This window comes from Aspergillus oryzae, chromosome 8 (genome assembly GCF_000184455.2).
Source record: "Aspergillus oryzae RIB40 DNA, chromosome 8".
NCBI lineage: Eukaryota > Fungi > Ascomycota > Eurotiomycetes > Eurotiales > Aspergillaceae > Aspergillus > Aspergillus oryzae.
Genome location: NC_036442.1, coordinates 1,830,936 through 1,848,302, shown reverse-complemented (window position 1 = coordinate 1,848,302; position 17,367 = coordinate 1,830,936). Strand labels below are relative to the sequence as shown.

The 17,367-nt window shown below is 48.9% G+C and overlaps 6 protein-coding genes across 6 annotated transcripts; 1 reads left to right on the top strand and 5 right to left on the bottom strand.

Annotated features, from left to right (window-relative positions):
- Positions 1-310: 310 nt before the first annotated feature.
- AO090010000588 (uncharacterized protein) lies at positions 311-1,423 on the bottom strand (the record flags this gene model as incomplete). The annotated part of the gene is made up of 2 exons (XM_001827504.1): positions 311-1,074; positions 1,138-1,423. The coding sequence occupies 2 exons, from the start codon at positions 1,421-1,423 to the stop codon at positions 311-313; spliced, it is 1,050 nt and encodes a 349-aa protein (XP_001827556.1).
- Positions 1,424-1,997: 574 nt separating this feature from the next.
- AO090010000589 (uncharacterized protein) lies at positions 1,998-4,094 on the bottom strand (the record flags this gene model as incomplete). Its single annotated transcript, XM_023233585.1, has 6 exons — positions 1,998-2,363; positions 2,434-2,512; positions 2,568-2,650; positions 2,705-3,378; positions 3,436-3,566; positions 3,832-4,094. 6 exons carry the CDS (start codon positions 4,092-4,094, stop codon positions 1,998-2,000), a joined length of 1,596 nt encoding a protein of 531 aa, XP_023094241.1.
- Positions 4,095-5,269: 1,175 nt separating this feature from the next.
- AO090010000590 (uncharacterized protein) lies at positions 5,270-6,684 on the bottom strand (the record flags this gene model as incomplete). Its single annotated transcript, XM_001827506.1, has 3 exons — positions 5,270-5,812; positions 5,865-5,939; positions 5,992-6,684. The coding sequence occupies 3 exons, from the start codon at positions 6,682-6,684 to the stop codon at positions 5,270-5,272; spliced, it is 1,311 nt and encodes a 436-aa protein (XP_001827558.1).
- Positions 6,685-8,184: 1,500 nt separating this feature from the next.
- AO090010000591 (peroxidase/cytochrome P450 family protein) lies at positions 8,185-12,066 on the bottom strand (the record flags this gene model as incomplete). Its single annotated transcript, XM_023233584.1, has 8 exons — positions 8,185-8,303; positions 8,391-8,670; positions 8,732-9,386; positions 9,454-9,986; positions 10,039-11,150; positions 11,204-11,445; positions 11,507-11,604; positions 11,662-12,066. The coding sequence occupies 8 exons, from the start codon at positions 12,064-12,066 to the stop codon at positions 8,185-8,187; spliced, it is 3,444 nt and encodes a 1,147-aa protein (XP_023094242.1).
- Positions 12,067-13,014: 948 nt separating this feature from the next.
- Positions 13,015-14,375, bottom strand: AO090010000592 (putative voltage-gated K+ channel beta subunit (KCNAB); the record flags this gene model as incomplete). Its single annotated transcript, XM_001827508.1, has 6 exons — positions 13,015-13,239; positions 13,321-13,875; positions 13,936-14,023; positions 14,077-14,143; positions 14,193-14,215; positions 14,281-14,375. The coding sequence occupies 6 exons, from the start codon at positions 14,373-14,375 to the stop codon at positions 13,015-13,017; spliced, it is 1,053 nt and encodes a 350-aa protein (XP_001827560.1).
- Positions 14,376-15,167: 792 nt separating this feature from the next.
- AO090010000593 (Zn(II)2Cys6 transcription factor) lies at positions 15,168-17,277 on the top strand (the record flags this gene model as incomplete). The annotated part of the gene is made up of 3 exons (XM_023233583.1): positions 15,168-16,024; positions 16,077-16,642; positions 16,916-17,277. The coding sequence occupies 3 exons, from the start codon at positions 15,168-15,170 to the stop codon at positions 17,275-17,277; spliced, it is 1,785 nt and encodes a 594-aa protein (XP_023094243.1).
- Between the last annotated feature and the right edge of the window lie 90 nt (positions 17,278-17,367).

The window sequence follows — 17,367 nt, the reverse complement described above, 5'->3', positions numbered from 1 at the left end:
TCATCGCATGGATTATGCAAGGCCAAGACGGATGGCCACCCTATAGTGTGACGTATATTTACAATACATACAGGCGACTTCACTCGGAGTTCTCGACATCCTTGAAAGTCCCGTATTGCGTGTAGATCTGCCCCTCGCATATCTCGGTGTAGATCCACAAGGGATTGTCCTTGCCACTGACCTCAGTGGTGCGCGCTGGTGCGTGCCTGAAATGCAATACACCCTTATTCGGCAACCAAAAATTACCGAAAGAAGGAGCAATGATTCAGCGCCAAACCCAGCCCAGTAAAGATCAGCCCCATTATGCATTTCAGCCAATACTTGGCAATACGAATTCTGGTGTGAGGCCCCACCCACTCTCACGCGTAAACACATCAAGAAATTCCCTTCTGATATGTAGATTGTCTTGGCCGTCGCGCTCTAGGATGTCTTCGCCCCAGGGCCACCGTACCTTCTGGCAACATGACATATGGTCAACTACCTCTGTAAAGTCATACTTATCCCAGCTCTTAATGAGATTGTTCCGTATTTGGGGAAAGACAAAGAGGTCTATTGCGGCGGGATGACCGCGCTGTATCTGCAGTAGGACAGGCCGCAGAAACGGCGGGATGTGCAAAAAGGCCGCCATAGTTGGGGTCGCTCGCCATTTGCTAAAGACGTAGATCAGCCACCCGCTTGCCAAACGTTCCGGATCCCGGATGGCTCGCACTCGGATGGCTTGGCTGATTTTGTCAGCCAAGAAGTTTCGTCTTGTACCGTGGAGCAAGTCGAGCGGGGAGGGTAGGGATGGAGAAGCGGCGATTTGGTCTGGATGTGCCAGCCAAAGGCATGTTGCCGGTAGAGGCGGAGATATGTGACCGTACTCATTAATCGGGGTCAGAGACCATGCGGGGATAGACCCTGACGCTGTTTCCGAAGGGAACAGAGGACTGGCTGGGTTTGAATGAGAAGAGCGTGATCCCTGTGAGGGCATCCCATCTCTATTAATTACGCCAATATTTAGTGGTTGTTCGGTAGAGAGAGGGTCAGCAGAGGCATTGGAAGGATCAATGCGTATCGGCATCATGTCACCACCTTGGTAAGAGAAGACCTTGAGCGATGATGATACTTATTAGCTTGCTGCCTGGTTGTGGGAACGCGTAGCCTGAAGAGTGGTCTCATCCTGTTCCCACGACGAGAATATGGCGTGGAGACGTTCCTGGCGCTCGCGCAGCATTTGGTTCTCGCGCTGCAGATTTTCCATTGCTGCCATTATATGTTGCACCCAGACAGCTCCATGATGCCTCTTGCAGTAAGTCACACGATCCTCCAGAGCTTTGATTCGGGTATCCCGTTTTTCTCTGGCAACCTTTCGGGCCTTCCTATCTCGCATACGCTTTCTTTCCGACGCTGAAAGGGTGTCGTTTGTCCGGGGTGATTCCATTGTTAAGAGATTGATTTGTGATTATAGTTAAAGAGTGTGTTGACGGGCTCGAGCTCGATTGAATTGTAGGGCATATCATTATATTGTGTACTCTTGTTGCTTCAGGCTATCGTGAATCTTCTCCGAAAAAGCTGATCTCCACTCTATATATATCTACAATCCCCATTGGCCCGTGGTCCTAAGTCATCATGCATATCCTGACTACCGTAGGTTGTAAGACTCTAGTACCGCCGCGAGACTTATAGTATCTTGAAATACGTATTTTGACATGTTACAATACCACAAATGCCGACCATGATGGGTCGATCATAAACATGTATGCTGATGAAGACGGCACGTGATATGGGTGACTGAGGCAGCCGACTGCAGCTGTGGGAAGTTTGCATAGTTTGTTCAAAACATCTCCATTTCCATCGACCGTGCGACAGCTCTCGCCCCCTGAACCAGTGCTAGGTGTCGAATATAATTTTTTTCGGCCACTCTTGCGTTAAGATAGATTATATGTACAAGCTTTCTATGTTTACTAAGTTGTGAATGCCATTCCGTTGTCTCAGCCGAATTCAAAATATGCAGTTTATGCGCTGTTGACAATCTCTGTCCGTAGATCTTCCGGCCAGCGAGCGGCATCATGGCCATTGCTCCTTGTTCCAACGTTGAACCGAAGATCCACTTGTTTCTCAGCAAAGCTGAGAACAGGACGAAGCACCTTGAAGTAACGATCGACCGCTCCAGAATACCGGATATCGAAGAAGCGTGACTGGAACAGTTGTGCACCGCTGTTCACCATGAGTGAATTCATCATAAGTGGAATGGTGGCCGGCATATTATCGTTATGGCGGAAGGCTAGGCGGTTGTGTCGCTGCCAGACATCCTCCCAGACAGGCTGGGGATAGGTTCCCACGCTATTCACCAGCCACTGGGAGTAGTAGTTCAGGGCGGTCTTCTTCATGTTAAAACCAACTCACTCCAGACTGACGTTGCTGAGAAGGGAAAATGAATTATTGACTTACATCCATGAAGAAAGATCCACCCTTGTCGGCCCTTTCAATCAGAGCGTTGAGGACTCCACAGACGCCCATAACCCCGGTGCTGTTGGCTGTATTAGAAAGTTCAAGGAATGGCTTGTAGTGCTGAAATTTCTTACCAGTAATCCGAATTAGGGAAGACAGGTGTGACGGCTTCATCATGTCCCATGGCGCGGCCATACTCGAGGGAAACACCACAGTTCTGATAGAGTCATATTAATAATCCCCACGGCTCACTAGGTGGAATCCCACTTACCGCGTCACTGATTTGCTGCCATCCACTCCTATGCTGCCAAGGGCCATGCCAGCCGTAGCAATTTTCACGGGCATAAACAAGGCCGAATGGCCGGTTCTTGACAAGTTCAAGCACTGCATCCCTGCCGAACCCAAGCTTTTCCATTACACCCGGTCGGTATCCATCCAACACAACATCAGCCTCGAGAATAAGCTTGCGCAGAGTCTCCTTCCCTTCCTCTGTCTTCAGGTCAATTGAACAATTCCACTTGCCCCAGTTTAGGTCGGCATGTAGAGCATACGCGTCGACGACGCCAGGACCAGTTACGCGCATCACACTCGCGCCAAGCTCGGCCAATCCCTTCGAGATACTAGGGCCAGCAATCACACGACATAAGTCGACGACTTTAAGACCAGCCAGGGGCCGAGCTACACCTGTGTCAGGGACCGACTTCCACCAGCCGGGCTTCTGAGCGTTATTGGGAACGTGGTTCAGCTCATAGAGACCAACGTTAGCGTTAGCCTTCCCATGTTCACTTGCTTTGTATTCGTCTGTGGAATAGCAGATTGTCCCAGCCTGCCGGTACTTTTCATTCATAAGTTCGTCCAGGTCCTCAGCGGTAAGTTGCTGAACACGCTCTTGGATAACGCTTATCGCATCGGCGGGTGAAGCGGCTTCGCGATCAGGGTTTAGACCTAGTGCTGTTGAGGAGGGTGTAGCATCCATACTGCCTGTTAGTCATTAGCACCGACCTGTTTCTTGGGCCATTTCAATAGGTAAGGTGTTTTTACCGTGGACATGATAGCACCGCCCGTCCTTTGTCTTGTAAATATTGGTGATGGCTGAGCGGTGAGGGGTCTCATTTCCAAAAGTCCCCACTGGACTGGGGAATATCGATACGATACGCTGCATTGGGGACATATCCGGGTTCGCAGGTTTTCCATTCTCATCGACCATGTCAATAAGAAGAGTAGACATGACGAACAGTGTGGCATGATCGCTACAACTACGTTAGTCAACAGCATTTTTAAAATCGTACGGTGGTCCCCAATTCCATCATGCATACATTGCTATCTGACAGGTACACTAGCTCACAAATATGCAAGCAAAGAGGAACGAAAATTATATTTATGAAAGCATGTACTCACGTATCAATGTCAACCTTAACTGGGCCATGGTTATATTTCGCCTTCAATAAAGCGTTAATCCAGACGGACTCAAGGCCCTTCAATGCGGAAATACTCTCAGCAAAGCGCCAGTTGATGGGGATATTGGGGCTCGCATTTCCTGTGAATGTGACGTGGTCTGCGAGAGAAGATGCATCGTTCGGAATGTTTGCTTTGAGCATAGGGTTCTGTAAGATACCCTTGCGCAAAAGTTGAGCGGCTTGCGTAGGGACTGAGTATGCCATATTCCTCCGCGTCTAGGTGTTAGATGTGGTTTTCTTTTTTCTTTGTTCAGACAGGGGCCGAGGATATATAGTGCGGGGATGGTGCTTTATGCAGGGAGCGTATGCATAAGCACTGGCCATGGAGCTGCGTAAGTGCTCCACTAAACACTGGTCAAGTGGGTCGAGACTTGGTGCGGAGAGCAAGATCAAAGTGGCTACAATAGTAGGTGAGGAATGTGTGTCCATGAAGCCTTCTAGGACACTTATCGTGGCACTAATACTCGGTCATAAGGAGAAGGAAGAAAAGTGCTACGTCAGAGGCTCACTCAGATAGTTAAGATTATCCAAGATGTAAAGAAACATGGACTTGCGCACGCTGGCACCGAAGCCCTATATCCGGTACTTTCCAGCTCGCTATCAACAGTCCTCCTTGAAAGTATGGGCTCATGTCGAGGGCCAACCTCCTATCGAAGTAGATCCTGTCCCGAAAACTGCATTATTCGCTGGCCAGACATCCTATGAACCTACCAATCCGGCTGATTTGCAGTCCTTCGGGCCAACTAGACGTGCTCCTCTACGTATGTTAGACCCACAGTTACCTGGCTTGTATACGTTTCTGACTAATGTGCTTTCATCCACTTCACAGGATCCATTGTCCTTGCCCGATCTGGAGATAAGGGTGGCCACGCAAATGTCGGTCTTTGGGTTCGTAGTGAAGATGAATGGGACTGGCTACGGACCTTCCTCTCTACACCGTCCTTTAAGACGCTTCTGGGTGATGATTACCGACCGAAATACCGGGTGGAGCGTTTTGAACTCCCGCACCGGCATGCGGTACACTTTGTTACGTATGGAATTCTACAGGAAGGTGTAGAAGTTTGTCCATTATCGATGGCTTTGCCAAGAGCTTTGGGGAGTTTGTGCGTGCACGTCGGGTAGACATTCCGTTGCGGTTCTTGGAGAGACCTTGGGTGTAAGAGGGCGACTGTATCAGGTCATGATTTGATGTAATGCTCTTAACTTCTTTTATTCCATTACTATCTAAATATTACGGCAATGCTGTTTCATTCTTCGCCGTGTTTGTCAAGTCAATAACTCATTCTGCATTACATCCATTTCTTCTTTGATCACTATACTTCAATTGCCGTTGTCATGAAATGCATTGGGGAGAGAGACAATACAACCATCGGTACCCATCACATCACGCAGCACTTGGACAACAATGAAGGAGGAGTCTCGGTGCGTTCTACTGTCTCGGTGTCATATTCATCTTCATCCATTCCGACCGTCTCACATTCGATGTCGAATTCGTCTTCGTCCTCGTACTCGCGGCGTGCCTGCCTTTCCATTTCAATCTCTTTCTTTTTGGCCTCTGCAGCTTCACCGACTTTGTCGTACCACTCCCACTCGATCTGTTGTCCCACACTGTCGCGAGTAGGCCTAAAATAGTCCACCCCTGTCTTCTCCCCATTCTCATCAAAATTGTATTCCTCCTTCTCGTAAGGGGCCCATCCAATGGGTCGTCCAAATTCGTCGGAAGTGCGATTCCAGTACACGTTTCCAATCTGCTTTCGGTTTTCATCGAAGACGAATTCAACCGTGGAGATCGGCACCCATTCAGAACCTCCGTCTTTGTCGTAAACCAAAACACACGCTGCGGTGCCAATTTTCTCTTGTTTCTCGTTGTACACAGGTCTCTCCTGTGGACGATCAGACACTCTCTCGGTCTGTTTGAGCGGCTGCAATGGGCTCGTTAGGTTTCAATCCATAGTATCTAGGTCAAACACATACATTGATCCAGAATGGTCGGATGCTATGAAGTCTGAATCTAGCTCCACCATACGCTACGACGAGTCCCTGGTCGCTCTGTACGAAATTAGAATCCCAGCTTTCATCCAGCAGCGCTCTTCTTGCATACCTCTTTGGCTTGAAATGACTTCCACCCCTTAGACTCAAGCTTCTTGAGTGATGATCCATTACCTCCAATCGTACCCACATCGGTGGCCCCAACATCCAGTCCCGCACTGGTATTGCGATGGAAAGCACTCTTCAGTTTAATGGCACATTCCGGGGTGGACCATGTCGTGTGGATGACCCATAGCCCATAGTCTCGAATCTCATCGCCATATCTGGACTTCATCAAAAGCTTTCCATTCTTCTTGACCCAGTCGCTAATCAGACGGCTGGAGCCACCCTCGAGCCTCTGATTCTTGACCGGCTCGGGAGTAAGTAGAGCTGCTGTCCCAGACGAGCCCCTCTCGTTACTGACATTGACCTCAGCTTCCACTGGAGCAGCGGCAGCGAGCAAGCCCGACAACCCGGCCTTGAGTCCGAAGCTTGTTTCCGCTTCAATGCCTGAGGATGTATTTTCCCACCTGTATTCAGTGGGTTCCTGAAGGCCAAGCACTTGGCCGATGCTCTTAAACCCAACATTATCTGGATATCCTGGCTGTGAAAGATCCGTGATCTTGTTCCACAACCCGAAATTGTCGAAGTATCCAACTGAGCCGGGGTGAAACTCGCTATACCTCTGAGGGATATACAAATAATGTTCCTTGCCGTTGTGTTTCATAAGTTCGGCATACTCCTCGGGCATAGTTGGGGTAGGCATTTTGGAGATTGATAGTGGAGGGAAGAGGTCTTGAAATGAAATGGTTGCGATGAATATTCTGAGAATGGGGATCGAGTGAAATAAATCTCTAACCAGCCTGATGGGTTCTGGGTCGATAGCTGAGTGAATCGGTCTGGGAGTGCATCTAATGAAGATCGCCCCGCTCAGTGATGGGTAAAGTCACCAATGAATCCAAATCTATCATTCTGTCATTCGATGGGAACGAGATATGCCCCACTGACAACAGTTCATGGGAATGTCGATCATTGCGCTATGACCGTCGTCAATGAAAAAGAAAATTCGGCAATGAACACAAGAAGAAAGAGGGAAAGCCAAATGCATGCGGACTATATGAATAGAAAAATACGGCAGACATGCAAGTCAAGTGCTTGAAGAGCTCGGTTTATTTTTGTAGGTTCTCCCCTCCGCGGACTTTGTTTAACGAGGTAGTGTGGCAGAGTGCGAAAAGATGGTGCTGATCCCTGTGGGTGTTCGTATGTCGTTTCCTTCCACGAATTTTGCCAGCTGGATACAAAATATAAAAGGACCTAAGACGGGTGGTGGTACTCTTTCCACACACAGTGTTTCTGACAGTTCCACACGCGATCTTTAGGCACCCTACCATACCCTACCACAGTATGTGTGTGCACTGTCGACGATCGGCGCCGCACAGTGGGTCATGGTTCAGCTCGTCACTCCACAAATGACGTACATAAAAGAGGTCAGGTCAGTTCTGCAAATGAATGGTGGATTCTACGTATTTAGCGAGCTGGTAGGCTTATGGGCTATGTGGGATCTGCTGCGTTAGCCTGCCAATATAATACTTCCAGCATTTACGTAGAAGCCACGGAGTTGTACAGGGCCGTTCATCTTTCCCGCCTCGCACGTTTGCAAGATCATATATTTTGTTTCAGATGCATTTTGACCCTCTGTCATATTTATCTACTCCGTATAAAACCTATAATATATTCCTGAATGGACTCAACCCTAGGTTCCGTTTCTCAGCTTCTGATTGGTCGACAGTGCGTACTCCCGTCGCGGGGGTGCGTGTAGAGTGGGTTCCCCCAACCTTAACCCAACCATTAGCGGTGGTAGAGGTTTGCATTATTTTCATTACTTGATAAATAGTATACTAAGGTATATAAAGCCTATAATTAAGGTGATAGCCTAGTATAGCGAATTTTACAATTCAGAAAATATAATTTTGTAATTTAGTGGATCTCCTTGGCAGTCATTCAAGGTGTCGCCTCTCATGAGCCCTGGAAGCTCATGTCGACGGCATATATTCTTGGTGTTCACTACAGTATGAACGGGCGGCACTCTAGAACCAGGTCTTCTCATAAACAGACAGCGTGTTACAATTCCCATAAATCTCATAAGCTGACCTAGTATTTTATCAACCAATTGCCAAGTTATATTAATCAGAGGACCTTTCCATATTATGCGCATTTTACATATAGTTCCAATTACAACCGTTTGGTTACCCATTATCACTCCTTACTACTCAATCGCAGACTTGGCCATAGTAAACTCAATCTTGTGGTAAAAGGGCCATACCATATCAATCATGCCAATGTCCAGGAACATTGCACGTAAGCTTTTCCGGGACAGATCGCTCCCTTCCCGGAATTGTACCATCGTAGTGGAGCTTCCAAGCTATTTCCTTGGTTAGTATATGGCCTCTGTTAATGGACAGATCGACTTACTCATAGGCAACGCATAGAGACTCGTCTCGTCTGCCCGCATATATGTGTAGAAACCATGGTCTCGCGGGATCTTCTTCAATTCACCCTGCGGTCCCGGAGCACGGCGGAGATTTTTCAGCCGGCCAACCACACGCAACATGGCCGTTAGAGCGACTTTACTTGCCTCGCCGCCCAGACAGGTATGTGGACCGACGCCATAATGGATATATGATTCCATGGGACGGTTAAGGTCCACCTTCTTGGGATTTGGGAAGACGTTAGGGTCGCGGTTGGCATCGACCTGTATGGGCTATTAGCAGTGGTTGATTGACGAGCTGCAGTAGACTCCAAAGAGGACTTACAAAGCTAACAAAAACGGTATCTCCAGGCTTGATCTGGACCATTTTATTCTTATCGTCGAGGGTTAGGTTGGTATGAGACTTTCGGTAGGAGCCAAAGATGCCGTTCAGGCGAATTGCCTCCATGACATAACGCAGGAGCATTTCATCAGAGGCCGGCGTGTCCTCTTTAGCAAGTTGCTGGATATTGGGTAGATGCTCTTTCCCCTCATCGGAAAGGTAGTAGTCGATGATTTGCGTAAACACTTGGGCTTGATTCGGCACCATCGCAACGGCCGTGGGCAGGATTTGGGACCAGGTGACTTCAGAGGCATCCAAACCGTGGTCGAGCAGCCTTCTTATCATATGAACTCCGTAACCGGAAAGCGCATTCTTATTGGAGCGGATACCATCGATGAGAGTGGAAAGGAAACTGGCGGAGCTCACAGCTTTGACATTGGCTTCGACGAGTGGCCCAAGTGTCTCCGCTGCCTTGCGAGCCATGTGGCGCAGTCTGAATGATTTGGATGGATCTACGTCGAAGAAGATGGCGGTAAAGATGATAGACATAACGTCGAACATTTCGTGCTCCGTGAGAACTCCGTGCGGGTGTTCCTTGGTTTTCAGGGGGAGTGAAAATATGTTAGAGGCAAAGTGAACGTGGGCGAGATTCCCGACACTGAAGTGCAAAAGGTAATTTTAGCAATGGAGATCTGAACTAAGTTTTGAGAATGAGTGAGACTTACTCGCGACTAATGTCAATCTGGTTGACGTTGCCCACCCTGCATGATTTCTCTGACAAGAGCTGCTCGGTGATCTCTAGATAGAACTCTTTGACAGCCTCATGCCATTGTGACCGATACAACGATTCCTTCATAATCCGCCGCTGATTTGCGTGGAACGGCGAGTCGCCTGACAGCATGAAATCATAGCCACCCTTGCCAAAGACGTACCCAGTTGCTTCATCCCAAATCACGCGGAAATTCGATGAATCCTCAAGGATGCGGCGGACATTCGCGTAGTCAAAGAGGGTCGTACGGGGAGGTGTATATGACGGACGGTCCCACGAGAAGTCTTCTTCTCGCCCGAGCATTTTCATGATGTCACGATTCGCAGATGGGGTTGTCATAGGATAGTGAGCGAATATGGAGTTCTGTTTGAAATACTGGGGGAATGCCCTCAATGCCAATTTATAGAACACACACCCCTGATTGATCTCCAAGTCGTAATTTGCCTCCTCGTATCCCCAGTTAGTGAGGTTCCTTGAGTTATATTCCTTCTGTTCCGGTGTCAGTATGTCCTTAGGTGCCATATGGTATAACAACACTCACCGTGTAGAATCGGTCACCTCGAACCAACGCCACCGCATCGGACAACACTGCCCGGGAGACGGTGTATCCTGGAGCAATGCCAACACCTGGTATCATCGGCTTTTTAGCATCCTCGGCGACGATTCCCGGGTACAGTTCGACGTTATCTGGATGCTCATAGAGATGTCGCAACTGGTCCGCCACCTCAGGGTCGGAATTGATCTCTTCGAAACTTTGGTAGGGCTTCAGATCAAAGAACTTCCGGAACTCGTTCAATGACCCAACATTCCACCTACGCGCCTGCTCCATGCCTAGGATTTCTACCGATCGCAAAACCTTAGGGACATTACGGGCCCCGAAGGAACCGGCCACTTCGTCAATGGCCATAGTCAAGATGTCCACTAACTCTTCGTCCTTGAACTTGCCACTGGACTGCCGCTTCAATCCAGCGAACTCGCGCTTGGATGGGTCTTTCGGCATATTCGCACCGAGCCTTCTCATGCCACTCATCAAGTCCTCCACAGTGGCTTCGCTTCCGGGCTTACCGACAATTGCCTGGTATGCCTGTTCCGTCCATGCCTCATCCTTGCGACTAATTGTTGAGTGCCATCTATAAGCTAGATTAAACTCTACTGAACACTGGTTGCCCAAAGCCGTGGGAACTGTATCGTGTTCCATGTGCGCACGTGGATCCAATGTCCAGGTAGTGTTATCGCGGTTCAGGTTCACGATGGTGCGTAGATAGTCGTACAGGGTGATGTTGATGTACAGACCGCAGGTAATAAGGCGGCCCGTCTGGAAAAGGTCATTATCGTACTTTGCCCAGGCGGCTCTTGCTTCCACTGGGTCGAGGATACGCTCTGGCGGCTTGGTAAATCTACCATTCTCATTGATAGCAGCTAGCTGCTCGACTACATGGTTGTGAAACCTGTTTAGCATCACTAGGATGACGCCGCAGGCCGCAGGTAGCGCATGTAGACGTGGTTCGGAAAAGGAATCTGGCTTGATCTTTCCATCTTTGAACGTGCGCATCATGTTCTGCTCTTCTTGGTTATCGCCATAGAGAATGGAAAGATCTAAGTACGAAGATGTCTTGTTGAAGTTCTCGTCTGGATGTCCCGTTTGGAAAATGTCTGAATCCAGTTAATTCTGTTACGGATGCTCACAGGATCATTTAAACGCTTACCATGAATAATTAATGACGCCCAAGTGAAGAAGACGCTTGAGACATTATTGGGGTGGGGCTTGAATGTGTCTCGTGCGAATAGACTGTCAAAGACCAAGCCGGGATCTGGCAAGCTGGCCGGTCTGACCTTCAACGGCTCGATCGTCCGAGCATATTCCGTATTCGCAGCGCCTAACCAGGGCAAGGTTGGGTTATTGTAGGATCCGTCAGCTGATCGATAGGCATATTTGTCGCCTACATATCTGGTGTACTTGTTAGATTCAACTGTCGTTTGGGGCCAAGTGTACTTCAATGACTCCTTACGAGAGAGGAGGATGAGGCAGCGAGTCCCATAGTTCCCCCAAAAACATGTTCGTAAGTTTGACACGGTTCCTAGATTCAGTGGGCAGTTTTGCAACAAGCTAAACATATCGATATTAGTATCGTGCATTGTCTTGTGCAGTCCACGTTGGTGCTACCTGGATGATGCGTTCCATCAGCATCGTCTTGTCGTCTACCACCTGGCCACTGCCCTTTACAAGCCCACCGGCTTTGTTTTCGATCAGATCCTTCAACGTATTTGCATCTTTAATCCCCAAGGCGCGGAGATCTCTCCACAAACTTCCGCCGTTCTCCGGTTCGATGTAGGTTCCGTCTCCAGTCTCTGTGGGTAAGGGGCGACGGGCAGCTTGGACCACTTTGGTAATTTTACTAAAGTTCTCAGCCATTCCACCATGCTCGCTGCTGATGGACTGCACCGATTGCTTTCTAGGGTGATCCAGAGTTGGTTGCTTATGAGTGAGGGGCTCATGAGCTCGTTGGGAGGGCAGCGAAGACCCTGGAATGCTATTGGAAGCCTCGGCGGAGCTTGGTACCCCCTTCATCGTGGCTCAAGTATTTCAAATAGGGAATAGAGAAGCTATGGTAATGTAGTTCATTTACACTAGTTGATTTAAGCTAGGGTTAGAGCTGGTAAATTGGAGGCGTTCGAAACACTTAAGTATGAGTTATGGTCCACCCATCTCCCGCGAGGTTAAGTTTACCAGCTCTTAGAACTATCGTGCGGAATACGTCGTTGACATGTTTAGTAGATTGCATATCGACGTATAGGTGGTCCACAATATCCGCTGGTCAGCCACTCTTGTGAACTCATTAAACCTTGAGAGACCGATTAGCTTTCAAGCCCTACTGGAAGCATCCGATGTGGGTCCCAAGGCATCCCGAGCCACGGCAATTAAGCTCCATGGTTGACATCAATGACTTCGACTGACACGCGAACAACATCTTTCTTAGGTATTTGTTTCGCTGGTAGGTTTTCATCCCCTCCGCATCCGGCTAATAATGTCAGACGACGCTATGGAATTACCTCGGGTCCGTGCTGCACATATTGAACACCGGGCACTACTAACGCCACTCAGATCTTATCTCACCTCTCGTCTAATATCAGCTCGAGACACTTACTGGAAGGCACCAGAGGGAAATGTGGTCTATTTAGTCAAATTTTATTTCCACGTTGCGGTGGACTCAATGGTTGGGCACTTTCCGTGTTATAATCAGAGATGTAAGAGTTGCGGTAGTCAACATGCATAAAGAGTTTAGGATCAACGTGATACATTCAAAGGTGTTTATTTAGAACGATCTCAGACCGCATGAAGTCATAGTAGAGAAGGCCTCGGGGAGCCCGGAAGTTAATAGCATATTTGCCTCCAGTTGGGATGATGACGCTTCGACATACTAGGTTCGTGTTTGGATTAGGAATAGGCATTTGATTTTAATCTATTCGTTAATTGGTGACATTCAATTGTTTTTCAAAGAATAAAAAAAGGTCCCCTTTAGTCTTGGCGTGCTGGGTCCTGGGCAGGGCGGTTCAAGAGCAATTCATCAATTTGCGCGAGGATCTCTGGGGTCAACTTCGGTAGCAGCTTCAAGCTTTCTACATTATCAACAATCTGCTCTGGTCTGGAAGCGCCCGTAATCACTGCGGATACGTTCTCGTTCTTCAGACACCATGCGAGGGCGAGCTGCGATAGCTTAAATCCGAGCTTGTCGGCCAAGTCCTGGTTACTGTGTTAGCTTTCACGGTTCCACAGTGAAAGTACGGGACGAAATGGCAAATAAAAAACACTCTTGACTCTTACCTTCAGCTTGACAATCTTCTCAATAGTTCCCGCCCATTCCTTATTCTCCCAGTCGTTCCTCACTTGGTTGGCAAATTTATCCTGGCTCTCCGCAAATCGCGACCCAGGTGGAGGCTGGGTGGTTGCGTCGTTATATTTACCACTTAGGAGTCCCATCTTAAGAGGAGAGAAAGTGGTCAAACCAATTCCGCACCGAGTGTATAACCGTTGGAATTCGCCCTCAACCTTCTTCTGGTCCAACATGTTATAAAGGGGCTGCTCGACGATGGGTCCAACCAAGCCCAAGGACTTGGCGATGCCGCAGGCTTCAGTGATTTCGTCTGCAGACCACTCTGATGTTCCCCAGTAGAAGGCCCAGCCCTGGTCAATTACAAAGTTGAATGCACGTACTGTCTCCTCCATTGGTGTGAGACGATCGGGACGATGAGCGTAGATTATGTCGACATAGTCGAGTTTTAGTCGTCGGAGCGATGCGCGCGTGCCTTCGATAATGTGCTTCCGGGACAGCCCGTGGTTATTGATGAGGATTTCACCATTCGCCATTCCCCAGTTTAACTATGAGGACATTCAGAGTTAGCCACGTATCGTGCGAATATCAGGAGTTTTCTTCCCTACCTTTGTGCTGATCACCAGGTCACTCCGCTGCCAGCCACCCTTCTGAATAGCATCTCCCATAACAATCTCGGATTGGCCATTGGCATAGCTGTTATGCGTTAGTCGACGTACTGAGACTGCAAGCCACAAAAGGATGTCTACCTTTCTGCTGTGTCGAAAAAGTTAACACCGCACTCGTAAGCCTGCTTCATGCACTTGAATGTAATATCTGCCCAAAATTAGCACCCTTTCATCATAGTCATCTTAGTTGTGTTTACCGTCGTCAACGTGCCCACCAAATCTTTACGGCCAAATATGTTAGCGATATTATATTTTCCATACACCCCGCAGCAGATAAAAACTCACGTTAACCAGCCTCCCAGGCCAATCGCAGAAACATGGAGACCCGAGTTGCCCACCCGACGGTAGAGCATATCTTTATTCTTGTTCGGCCAAGCCATTGTGAGTATCGGATATGTGGGAAATGCGACGTGTGAGGTGTCCTTCTCAGGGTGTTACGACACTCCCCTCCCAGGAGCGGCTGCGCTACAATTTATTGCGCTGGCGCTAAAACACGACACCACCGCTTGGTAGTAGAGCTTTCAATTAGACTGACACGTTGTCCACTCAGCGACGAGGACTTCAATCACATCTTTCAGTTGCGAAAGATACTTTTGTCTGCCAGTGCTGATAACGACGAATGGTAAACGATAAGACACTGCCGTGCGGGGCTCGGGTAAACAGCGAGATGGAGAACGGAGAAATGTTCGGAGGGGCAATCTGCTGCAGAAACATAACGCTCCTTTTCTATTTAGTACTGGCGTCCTCTGTGATAATCCAATGGCGGTTATCGCAAGCCCGTAAAATGCGTTAGAGCGATAACGCTGCCCAATTGGGAGTTGCGAATGAGGACCGGCGCAACTTTTAGCCCTAAAGTCAAAAGGTGGAGCGATGGCGTGCGGAGTGGAGGCCGTCGCGCAACTGCTCCCCCTGTTCTCATGGTCTAGCTCTTGGAATAGGTTTCCTGACTCTGAATTTCCCCGCATCAACGGTAACCTGCTGTCGCACGTTGAAACTGATCTGACCTGTCCTTGCGCTTGTTAGAGGATCATTCTTATCGTCCATAGCCAGGATTCGCTCAAGGCGGTAAAGTCGTACTATCGGCTCGGAGTTACGGCGAGCTTATCGCTTGGAACTAGCCCTGGGGATTCTGTGATGCATACAATGCATTTATTGCAAAGCTGATCGTCAACATGTCCTCTATCAAACCAAGTGTGACCAAGCGTGCCTGTGATGGCTGTAAGATTAGAAAGATCCGCTGTGGCGGCGGTCAACCTTGCAGGTCCTGCACCAAGGCCAAAATCAAGTGTACTTATGTCCGAGTTCAGCAATGTCGAGGACCGAGGAGATTGCGCTCCACGACGCAGTTCCTTATCGAGCAAGCACAGGTTGAGGGCGACAGCAATGGCTGCGTAGCCTCGCACAGCTCGACTGAAGCTATACTCGAAAGGCTCCATTCCAATAGTACGCCTGCGCGACAGACAACGTTCACGGAAAGGTCGGTCGCATGTGTTTGCGCAACGTACACCACTGTCCCCCTGCTAACACACTGTAGTTCGCGCATTCCTCTGGATGCCCTGACGTCCCCGCTTTCCATTTACCACGTGCGCATGTACCCCGTTTGGCCCATTGTCAACGTCGAAGACATGGTGTCCGTACTTCAACTGGATGCTGATCAGAGTGACAACGAGACTTATGCGTTATCGACTGCAGTAGCAGCAGCGACAATAGCCCAACTACCACTGGAGCAAGGTCCCGGTGCCAGGGAGACGATCACAGCCGAGATATTGGCAGCGGAATGCTTGCGCGCTCGAAACCTATGCGATTACCGGTCCCAGGCGAACTTGAACAGTATCCGGACGTCCTTTTTTCTGCATGTGTACTATGAAAACCAAAAGCCCGGAGGGAGTGAATCTCTTCTACACTTAAGAGAAGCGATCTCCATAGCTCAAATAATGGGTCTCCACCGAGAATCCTCTTATAATGGGCTGTCATTCGAGGAGCAACAATTGCGTCGGCGTGTCCTTTGGCTACTATTTGTCACAGAACGGTGAGTTGTGTGAGCAATGGTTTGTCATTTCGCAGCCAACTGATCTCTACAGAGGGGTTTGTATCCTCCACAGGTACCCCGTCACATTAAAAACAAACATCTCAGCCCCGGTGATTGACGAAAACGACGAAACACATGTCCTCCCCGCCTTCCTCAAGCTCCTCAGCCTCTTTCAGATCTTCGAGAAATCGGGAATGTTTGATATAATTCAGGATGAAGAGACAGCCATGCAGCCAGGTGCAAATAATGTGGGGCGTGTCGATTGGCCCTTCTTGGAGAGTCTTCAGCGTAATCTGCAGGACGGATCGACGCTTTTTGACCATATCTCCGATGTACAGAAGGCAGACCTGTGCGTCACTCGACACTGGATGCGAATGATCCTATGGAAACTGTCCCCAAAAAGCTATCTGGGGTCTTCCCCGTCCGCCGACTGGTCCATGTCCCTTTATTTCCCACTCAACGTCGCTAAGGAGCTAGTGAGCATCGTCTCGCAACTACCTCGGTCGGCCGTCGAGGCGCATGGTTTGGGTATGGAGCTCAAGATTTATGAGGTTGCCAACTCTCTTGCTGATGCGATTACGGATCTCGCTGCCCTGCCACTTTCCCCTGAATGGGAGGGTGAGAGCCGTCCAAATTACATATTATCTCGTCTCCATTCCATACTGTCAACATTCCGCGGTGGAGGGAACAAGAAATTGGTCGATGTTCTCTACCAGAAAATGGCCGATGTGCAGGTCATAATTGGACCAGCGTTAACAACACCACTTCGAAATCCTGGTAGCAAAAAGCGTCGGACATTCACCATGGAGTGCGAAACTCAGGTTCATGGCCAACAAGGGAAGAGGATTGCCGAATTGACCAATTATGATCCTAGAGTATCCACCTATTCAGACTCACTTGTTTATCCGGCCGACGCGAACGATTTGACCTACGCCTCGGTTTGTGATATGTCTTTTGGGAGTTCAGACGATGGTGACCAGAACCAAGCCCAACAATACTCAGATGCAGATACCCTCTTTCAACCTATGTATGACGAAGCGGCATCCAATTTCCTGTTTGATCCCAGTAGTGTAGCCATTGCAACGGAAGAAATGCCACCTTTGTCACCCATATGGTCGTCGTTCGCGCCGATGAACGCAATCACCGAGGACATAGCATCCCAAATCTTACGAGCCTCAACCCAGGATCTTCTATATCCTGGTGCTGAATTCCCGAATTTTACCACGAACACCGATTTTGCTGGTCTCTACTGAAGCTGACGCGTCCGAAACATTTAGCAATAAATTAATAAAAACCTAACGAGTACATGCAACAAAGCTTAATACTTGAAGCGAAAGTCCAGC